General features: G+C 49.0%; 1 protein-coding gene across 1 annotated transcript; it reads left to right on the forward strand.

The window, feature by feature from the left end:
- The first annotated feature begins 9,175 nt into the window (after nt 1-9,175).
- Nucleotides 9,176-10,615, forward strand: LOC123430252 (protein LITTLE ZIPPER 4). The gene is made up of 2 exons (XM_045114126.1): nt 9,176-9,337; nt 10,039-10,615. Exon 2 carries the CDS (start codon nt 10,049-10,051, stop codon nt 10,325-10,327), a length of 279 nt encoding a protein of 92 aa, XP_044970061.1. The 5' UTR covers nt 9,176-9,337; nt 10,039-10,048; the 3' UTR covers nt 10,328-10,615.
- Nucleotides 10,616-10,872: the final 257 nt, after the last annotated feature.

The raw sequence follows: 10,872 nt of genomic DNA on the forward strand, positions 1-10,872 counted from the left end.
GCTCTGTGGCGTTTCTAATATTATATGTGGATGACATATTGCTGATTGGAAATAACGTAGAGTTTTTGGAGAGCATAAAGGATTACTTGAATAAAAGTTTCTCTATGAAGGACCTAGGAGAAGCTGCTTACATTCTAGGCATTAAGATCTATAGGGATAGATCAAAACGCCTGATAGGACTTTCACAAACCACATACCTTGATAAAGTTTTGAAGAGGTTCAAAATGGAACAGTCCAAGAAGGGGTTCTTGCCAGTTTTACAAGGTACGAGATTGAGTAAGACTCAGTGCCCAGCAACTGATGAGGATAGAGAGCATATGCGCTCTGTCCCCTATGCTTCAGCCATAGGCTCTATCATGTATGCAATGTTGTGCACTAGACCGGACGTTAGCCTGGCCATAAGTATGGCAGGTAGGTTCCAGAGTAATCCAGGAGTGGATCACTGGACAGCGGTCAAGAATATCCTGAAGTACCTGAAAAGGACTAAGGAGATGTTTCTCGTGTATGGAGGTGACGAAGAGCTCGCCGTAAAAGGTTACGTCGATGCAAGCTTTGACACAGATCCGGACGACTCTAAGTCGCAAACCGGATACGTATTTATTCTTAATGGGGGTGCGGTAAGCTGGTGCAGTTCCAAGCAAAGCGTCGTAGCAGATTCTACATGTGAAGCGGAGTACATGGCTGCCTCGGAGGCGGCTAAGGAGGGTGTCTGGATGAAGCAGTTCATGATGGATCTTGGAGTGGTGCCAAGCGCAGTGAATCCAATAACCTTGTTATGTGACAACACGGGTGCCATTGCCTTAGCAAAGGAACCACGGTTTCACAAGAAGTCTAGACACATCAAACGACGCTTCAACCTCATCCACGACTACGTCGAAGGGGAGGACGTAAATATATGCAAAGTGCACACGGATCTGAATGTAGCAGACCCGCTGACTAAACCTCTTCCACGGCCAAAGCATGATCAACACCAGAACTGTATGGGTGTTAGATTTATTACAATGTAATTCACATGACGATGTGAGGGCTAGATTATTGACTCTAGTGCAAGTGGGAGACTGTTGGAATTATGCCCTAGAGGCAATAATAAATATAGTTATTATTATAATTCCTGTATCAAGATAATCGTTTATTATCCATGCTATAATTGTATTGAATGAAGACTCATTCACATGTGTGGATACATAGACAAAACACTGTCCCTAGCAAGCCTCTAGTTGGCTAGCCAGTTGATCAAAGACAGTCAGTGTCTTCTGATTATGAACAAGGTGTTGTTGCTTGATAACTGGATCACGTCATTAGGAGAATCACGTGATGGACTAGACCCAAACTAATAGACGTAGCATGTTGATCATGTCATTTTGTTGCTACTGTTATCTGCGTGTCAAGTATTTGTTCCTATGACCATGAGATCCTATAACTCACTAACACCGGAGGAATAATTTGTGTGTATCAAACGTCGCAACGTAACTGGGTGACTATAAATATGCTCTACAGGTATCTCCGAAGATGTTCGTTGAGTTAGTATGAATCAAGACTGGGATTTGTCACTCCGTGTGACGGAGAGGTATCTCGGGGCCCACTCGGTAATACAACATCACACACAAGCCTTGCAAGCAATGTAACTTAGTGTAAGTTGCGGGATCTTGTATTACGGAACGAGTAAAGAGACTTGCCGGTAAACGAGATTGAAATAGGTATGCGGATACTGACGATCGAATCTCGGGCAAGTAACATACCGAAGGACAAAGGGAATGACATACGGGATTATATGAATCCATAGCACTAAGGTTCAAACGATAAGATCTTCGTAGAATATGTAGGATCCAATATGGGCATCCAGGTCCCGCTATTGGATATTGACCGAGGAGTCTCTCGGGTCGTGTCTACATAGTTCTCGAACCCGCAGGGTCTGCACACTTAAGGTTCGACGTTGTTTTATGCGTATTTGAGTTATATGGTTGGTTACCGAATGTTGTTTGGAGTCCCGGATGAGATCACGGACGTCACGAGGGTTTTCGGAATGGTCCGGAAACGAAGATTGATATATAGGATGACCTCATTTCATTACCGGAAGGTTTTCGGAGTTACCGGGAATGTACCGGGAATGACGAATGGGTTCCGGGAGTTCACCGGGGGGGCAACCCACCCCGGGGAAGCCCATAGGCCTTGAGGGTGGCGCACCAGCCCTTAGTGGGCTGGTGGGACAACCCAAAAGGGCCCTATGCGCATTGGAAGAAAAATCAAAGAGAAAGAAAAAAAGGAGGAGGTGGGAAGGGAAGGAAGGACTCCCACCCACCAAACCAAGTCCAAATCGGTTTGGGGGGGAGACCTTCCCCCTTGGCTCGGCCGACCCCCTTGGGGCTCCTTGAGCCCAAGGCAAGGCCCCCCTCTCCCACCTATATATACGGAGGTTTTAGGGCTGATTTGAGACGACTTTTCCACGGCAGCCCGACCACATACCTCCACGGTTTTTCCTCTAGATCGCGTTTCTGCGGAGCTCGGGCGGAGCCCTGCTGAGACAAGGTCATCACCAACCTCCGGAGCGTCGTCACGCTGCCGGAGAACTCTTCTACCTCTCCGTCTCTCTTGCTGGATCAAGAAGGCCGAGATCATCGTTGAGCTGTACGTGTGCTCAACGCGGAGGTGCCGTCCGTTCGGTACTAGATCGTGGGACTGATCGCGGGATTGTTCGCGGGGCGGATCGAGGGACGTGAGGACGTTCCACTACATCAACCGCGTTCACTAACGCTTCTGCTGTACGGTCTACAAGGGTACGTAGATCACTCATCCCCTCTCGTAGATGGACATCACCATGATAGGTCTTCGTGCGCGTAGGAAAATTTTTGTTTCCCATGCGACGTTCCCCAACAAAATCATCATAAGTGAACATACAAAAAACAAGTGGTGGTAACTATCACCGTTGATATATATACACGCACGCGCGCACACACACACACACATGCATTCATCAACTAATTGGAATATACTTTTATTCAACAACATTGACAAAATTAGCAAATCCAACATTATCCATAACAAAAATTTAGCATCAACAAATATTCTAACAACTTGAAATCACCCACACATCAACTAGTCATACATTCATCCACACATCTACCCATACCCATTCTAAATAAATTTAGAATAAAAAATTCAAACAACTTCATGAACTCTACCTAAGGAGAAATAATGCATCAAAACTAAACCTTTTTTTTAAAAAAAGTACTTGGACAGATCAAATGTTCTTACCTCCTTCTTCGTTTTGCCTCAAAGACCGCAAAAAATTATGAAGAAATGGAATATATCGAAGGGGGAAGTGGAGGGGAGGACACAACTGGCCTCAGCGGGAGAAGGCACAATGGGGGCTGCTTGGTGGATGGGCCCCGCGGCCTGCACAGATTCGATACCATACCCTCAGAGATCTTGACAGTAGGGTATACCACCGGACAGTGAAATCAGGTTATGATAGCCACTTAGGTGGCATTTGGTTCACGGGCGAGGATACCTGGCTAAGGATATCCTTAGCCAGGTGGTTGGGGATAGCCAATTTAGGTCGTTTGGTTGTGAGGGATTGGGTCAGTTGGATAACCACATTATTTTGTTTGGTAGGAAGGATAGATGTGGCCATGGATAGCCATTTGTGTGTTTATTATTACTTTGATTACTGAAGAATCTGCAGAGAGATCAACAACAATGGAGATATGAATCAGATTGAGAGAGGGAAAGGGGAGGGGAGCAACGCCCGTTTTGCTTGCCATCGGCACCTCCACACCCTATAGTTGACGCCTCCTTCTAAAGTCCCTATGCCTCTGCCAGGTCCCCGTTCCCCGCCTCCATTCCCTGTCGCCGGCGCCTCCATGACCCGCCTCCGCACATCGGACCAGAGTGGAGAAGAGGGCAAGAGGAGACCAGCAACGCCGCCACTCCGATCTAGACCACAACCGTCGTCGTTGCTTGCGTGGGTGGGAGAGGCGAGAAGGAGGGCGGAAAACGCTTCGACACGGGAAGAGAGGCTCGCTCGCGTGGGTGGCTGCCCTCATCCGCGAGTTTTTCGCGGGTATTGATAGCCAACTTTTCTAGCGTATATTCGCTGAATCTGGTTATCCCCGTCCACTGCGTCGTTCTTTCCAAACCCATGGCATCCCTAGAAAATATGGTTATCTCCAGCCAACCGAAGGATATGTTGAGATCAAACGCCACCTTATACATATCAACAGGGCTCGCAGCACCGTCCACACCGTTAGAGCCCTATCGCCAAACTTTATAAAGGTAGGAACTTAAACCGTACCGTCAGGGACGGTAAAAAATGATGAAATCCAAAAAACAAGGTCAGATCATGCTAAACTACGAGTAAAGGTTCAAAACACTGAATTTGGCCACGTAGGTTACTGTTGCGATGGCACACACGGCCGAAGCCGTGTCAGGCCGCAAGAGGCCACCAGCAGAGCATGAGTTGAGCAGCCGAGCAACATGCGCGCGTCAACAGTGGACGCGTATCCAATTGCCTCACCCAGGCCTGCTGCCAGGCAATCAATTGACGACGCACACGAGCAGCAAATGCAGAGCAGGAGCTCCTGCATGCCGCGGCAAGCGGAAACGATCGATGGCGCGCACCTGTGAAGCGCGGCCGCCCTTTCATTACTGGGTCGATATATGGACGCGCTGGACCCGCAGAAGGTCGGCGGGACCCAGCTGTCAGGGAGCATGCGCACGACCGTGCCGATCTTCCACGGCGCTCTGGATCGATCGGCTGCTTGCCACTGCCATGATGACGTGCGGCAATCGTTTGACTCGCAACAGGTGGAGCACACACACATACGCTTCAATGCAATGCAACGCCATGGATTGCACCCTCTACTGCTGCTACCGGAGTACATATCATTGCCATTGGCGAGACAGCAGCTACTGCGGCGCTCTGGCAAATGGCAATGGCATTGTAGGGAGGGTGCGTCCAATCTAGATTCTGCGAGCTAGTCGGGACAAACATCCAGACCCTCGATCGAGTGCTGCGGTACACTGGTCATGATGCCACGGCTAAATATACTACTCCTACAGCAGCTAGCGCATCGAGCACCCTAGCTGCCATAGCTGGCCTCGCTCACTCATCGCTTTCACCGCGGCGCGCCAGCATGTGTAAGTAATTAGGCCATCCAGCTGCAGGAAGAAGAAGAACAAGCGAGAGAGGATTCGATTCATTTTTTATCTTTTGAGATCGAGAGGATTCGATTCATGGGGCGAAGTGATGCGCGACATTGACCGGCCCGCGCGCGCCCCTGCTTCTTCCTTTCCATCTTGTCAATGCAATGCAAGGCCCATTCGTCATGCCCATGCAATATCTAACTTTTCTCTGCCCATGGTACTGTACTTCATTGCGTCGATCTGCCTCCTTCCATCATGCCTTTCTAGAAACAATGCAGGGCAGGTTATTATTTGATCCATCTGGTCAAGCAACAGCCTCCTCTTCATGGCACGGCTTTATTACCACTGGAGAGGATGGGCGGGCAACGTACATTTCTTGTATTTGTACTACTAGCTAGCAGTGTATGCAATGCATATGCATGGACAGGAAGTAAACAACAGGGAAGGGAAGCTTCATCGTGATTACGGTTCTGGAATAAATACATTTATGCAATCGATGTGCATTGGGCTGGGTGGTCTTCCGGCGAACGGAGACATGGAGCTAAATATTGCCTGACACCAACATCATCACCTTCGACTCTGTTCACAAAGCGCAGCTAGCTAGCTAGCTAGTTCGGCAACGGCAGCAAACATCATCCTCTGGCTACGTTTGTATTTCTTTTTGGATTTTAATACAAATATCAGGTAGCAGAAGAAGCAATGAAAACTTTATCCAATCCGTTCAGCTGCAGGGTCTAAGATCTGCTGGCCACTTCTTGAACCCTACTTTTCCTTTTGGACATTGCTCTGCTTTGCTTAACTTATGTTATTCTCCTAATTAGGAGTATATATATGGGGAGAATGAGAAACGTGGTTAGCCAAATCGAGTAAGGTTGCCTTTTCATTCCTGACGAATGATCATGATCCGGTAGATAGATGTGCGTGGGATGTATTGGGCAGATGCGTGGATGAAGCTTTCGTGTGGCGAAATAAAAAAGGGATAAGTATATTTTTCGTCCTCGAATTCTGGCGATAGTATAGGAATCGTCCCTCAACTCCGAAACCGGTAAAACTCAGTCCCTCAACTATTTAAACCGGATACTTTTCGTCCCTCGCGGCACTTTAAGTGGTTTTGGTATGACGTGGATCCGGTTTTGACTAAAACTGTACACGTGGATTGTTTTGACCGCCATGTCACTTAAGTGTCCCCAATCTCTCTCTCTCTCCCGTGCATTCTCTCGATCCCCATCTCACACACGAACCCTAAACCTAGCAGCGGCGGCGGCGGCGGCGAATCGCTCATGGTCTGCGGCGGCGGCGGTTGCGGCGGCCGGCGGTGAGGTGGAACTACGGCGGCGCGGTGGCGGGGCCTGTGAGGCGCGGCGGTTGCTGGCAGGCTGGGTAGGGGAGCGGCGGCAACGGCGATTCAGGCGGCGGCGGCCTTGACCCGCGACAAGGAGCTCCATTGCCGGAGGTAATTTGTGCGTGCACTCATTGCAATCTTACATTCAGGAGCAAGGGCAGGCCTCACGTTGTGCTTGTCTCTTGTATGAACTAGGCCAGTCAAATGGATCCCGAAGACGTGCTATTCATCAGATTTCATTTTGAAGGCCAGTTTTTGAATGATGGGAAAACACTTGAATATAGTGGGGAAAAAGAGGCCATGTCATTTGTTTATCGCAAGAACTTCTGTTTTTTTGATCTGGTTCAGAGTTTTCGTATGCACTGCCAAACAAAGGATGACAAGATGTTTCATTGGTTATATCCTGGAAAAGACATGGTTCGTGGTCTGAAAATGGTTGCTTTAGACATCGATTGCAAGCAGATTAGAGAATTGCTGCCAGCCGCCGCCGCCGCTCCCGTGCCCAGACAGCCAGCCACCGCCGCGCCTCACAGGAGCAACCGCCGCGCCTCACAGGCCCCGCCGCCGCGCCGCCGTAGTTCCGCCTCACTGCCGGCCGCCGCAACCGCCGCCGCCGCAGACCATGGGCGATTCGCCGCCGCTGCTAGGTTTGGGGTTCGTGTGTGAGATGGGATCGAGAGAATGCACGGGAGAGAGAGAGAGATTGGGGACACTTAAGTGACATGGCGGTCAAAACAATCCACGTGTACAGTTTTAGTCAAAACCGGGTCCACGTCATACCAAAACCACTTAAAGTGCCGCGAGGGACGAAAAGTATCCGGTTTAAATAGTTGAGGGACTGAGTTTTACCGGTTTCGGAGTTGAGGGACGATTCCTATACTATCGCCAGAATTCGAGGACGAAAAATATACTTATCCCAATAAAAAATGATGGCAGCCAGGATGAGAACAAGAAGAGAGAATCCATGGAGATGGAGGCATATGATGGCTTTGCTTTTAATCGGTGATCATGGTTTTTGTACGCTCGTACTCTCCTAGAATCTTAATGGCCTGTCTCCATGTGCAGCACCAGCCCAGCTGCACGCAATACTGCAAGCAAGACGATCGAGCCCATGCGTCCATTGATGAAAGTTTGAAACGGTTATCATCGACAGAGGTTGTTACTACCACCAGGAAATCAATACACCACCACCAGTGCCGCTCTAGTGTAGTACCGCTGCTGTGCTGCCCTGTCAATACAATCACTGGCTGGCATACGATACGACACTAGAGCGAATTTTCAACAGCTACGTCGATCCATGTCTCCGTACAGTACATTGCGATATTTTGTTAGTCTACATACGCTTATTTCAGCGACGGTTAAGTCCGGACCGAGATTGTACTACATACACAGCCTAGAGAGAGAGAGAGTGAGTCCAGGCTGGGCAGCAGCGATGATTACCTCCTTTACCTTTCGTCCCTCCACTTTTCTGGCCCTAGATCATCTCATCTCTGCTAACATGTGCATTTTCCTTGGGAGATTCTGTTCCTTGCAACAATCACATTCAGCAAAAGGCTTGCAAAAAGCTAGAGGTGAGATGGGCCACAAAGGAAAAGGATGGAAGAAGCAAACAAAGAGATGCATGGCGCATAGCATACAAAAGAAAAGAAGCAAGGAGGTGTGTGTGGCACAATTGTGATGCATTCAATTGAGGGAAGAGGGGATCATCATCACCCCCTCCCGAGTCTGGTATTCAAGGAAGGGAAGCGGGTGCAATGCAATAATAATAAGAAAAAAGAGAGAGACCTGGAAACAAAAGGGGGAGGAATATAGGAACAGGGATGGAGTGTGATGATGAGCGAGGACCCGGAGATGAGCCATCATTACGAATCTTGGGCCGGCCGAGGCCCATCATCATCATCATTTGAAGCCCCCTCCCATCGTCGTATCCTGCCCCCTCTCTCTCTCTCTTTCTCTTTCTCTTGCACACTTCCGCTCGCGGACCATATTTGGTTTGGGTTGGCCACCTAAACCAGTGTCACAAAATCACAGTGCCCCTCTCGTGTCCGGAAATACTTGTCAGAAAAATGAATACAAATAAATGTGTTTAAATTAAAATACGTCAATTTCGATAAGTATTTTTGGACGAAGGGAGTATAAAAAATAGAGTAGCACAAAAGTATGCAACAGAACAATTTACAGTGCACGATTAACACAAGAAAGCATGCATGTTAATGGTGCTTCAGATTACTGATCACACAATGGTTTTCGCTCACAAAAACCATAACAATGCGGATTAGTCATCCATCCGTCCATAAACAAGTCTGGCGCGGGAACGGCTGCACTGGCGCGTACACAAGGAAGGGAAGAAAGAAAAAACGCGGCACGTGAGGGAGGGGGAGGCCAACCCGAACCTCATGATTAGTCGCCATTTAAGCCTCTGCCGCATCGTCATCGATTGGATCGTCTCCTTATGACCATGCAGGAGACCCCTCTCTGCCGCTCCCGTTCAAAGGCCTCATGAGAGCCTCCCATTCGTACGTGCGAACGCTAGCACGTGGGCCACGGCGAGACAGGCCCGCCTGTCAGCCGCACTGCTCGAGGAAGAAGGAAAAAAAGAAGAAGGATGAGCTAGCCTAGCTGCACCCCATCCACGATGAACTGGTATGCAGCGATCGTGAGCCTATAAATACCGCCCCACCACCCAGCAGAACGGGCACATCACACACACATACAGAGGAGATCGACTTGATCCTCTCGATCCCTTTTGACTCCCTTCCTGCCCCCGCCCCACAGCAAATCTCATTGCCTCATTCATCGCACTCCGACTCCGCCTTTGCTTGCCGAGCTCCTCCGGTGTCCAACAAGAGCAAGGTAATGCATGCCCTCAGCCTCGTCTCTGATCGATGTGCTTTTGCATCAATGCATGCATGCATGCACAATCATGTGTGCCAATTGCAATTGCTGGCCTCTCCCCTTTCCTAGCCTCCCTTTTTGTTCGTTTCTAATGCTCCGTAGTTTAGTTGCATGCAATCTGCTGCATCCATCATCCCCTCCCATGCCTCTGATTTGTTTATGCGTGTCTCGAGCCTTGACATCTTTGCAAGCTGCTGCTGCTCCTAGTAATTAAGAACTCTGTTAGCAGTTGCAATAGCGTTACCATGTGCTTAAACAACCATCATGATTTGCTTGTTAGAACGAGGGAGTGGCCCTCCACTTTCTTTATTTTATTTACAGAGAAGAAACCTTCAGGGTCTCCATGCTAGTGTTCTGTTTTTCTTCTTCTTCTTCTTCTTCTTAACTCCAATGATGTTGCCTCAGCAGGGACATCCCCTGAGTATATCCTGTGATTTTTGCTGCCGCACGACCGCAACACACTTCACTGTTTCAGCTTCGGTGTCTTCTTTTCCTGCACTCATACTAGTACCACACATGCACCGATGCACGTACAAGTTAATACGAGTCGAGCACTGTAACCCAAGGTCTGAAACAGGGACCCCCACATATATAACAACACAGGGATGTCATCGCCATGGCTGCTGATTTCCTTACCTTGTTGTTTTTTTCGGTGGCAGGCGGGAAGAGATGGACAGGCTTAACGCCAAGCTCTACATGCAGAACTGCTACATCCTCAAGGAGAACGAACGGCTGCGCAAGAAGGCCCAGCTGCTGAACCAGGAGAACCAGGCCCTGCTCAGCGAGCTCAAGCAGCGGCTCGCCAAGACCGCGGCCAGCAAGGCCACCGGCAACGGCAACGCCGGCGCCGGCGTCCGTGGGCCCCTCCCCGACCTCAATGCGGCTCCACCGGCACACGCCGTCCATGACAAGGCGGCGCCCAAGCCCAAGAAGACTGTCGCAAACTGAAGCAGCTTGCTTGGGTACTGGAGAACATATTCAGTGCTTTCACCCATTAGGTAGTACGTACTGGCACTGGATATGTTCTCCTTGGTACTCTGTGCTGCTATGCCATCGTGTAGGGTTTGTGTTTGTTACCGCTAAGGGTCTAGCTCTGGATGTTGGGAATGTTTGCTTCGTTTTAGCTATGGAACTGCATGCCTACGTACTGTTATGTAGCAGAGTCTTCCTCCTTCTGAATGGATAGATAGATCAGATCAACTAGGAGTATATAAAGATGGCAGTGGCATTGGACCAGGTCTTCCTTTCCAGTCCTGGGAAATGTCATTTTCTGCTCGTTTGATGGCAATGTAGCAGCTCTAGTGCACGATGCCAACGTCAATTCTGGCTTCGAGTGCTAGTTGACCAATGGCGGTGAATCAAATTTCGAAATTTCAAGTAAGGCAACCACAAGCACCGAATATACAGCATATGACCACATTTCATGCACGTAAATCGCTCCATTCATATTTTCAGATGACTTCTTAAGCAATAAAAAGGTTACAAAGCTGATC

The sequence above is a fragment of the Hordeum vulgare genome, chromosome 2H (genome assembly GCF_904849725.1).
Source record: "Hordeum vulgare subsp. vulgare chromosome 2H, MorexV3_pseudomolecules_assembly, whole genome shotgun sequence".
NCBI classification, from domain to species: domain Eukaryota; kingdom Viridiplantae; phylum Streptophyta; class Magnoliopsida; order Poales; family Poaceae; genus Hordeum; species Hordeum vulgare.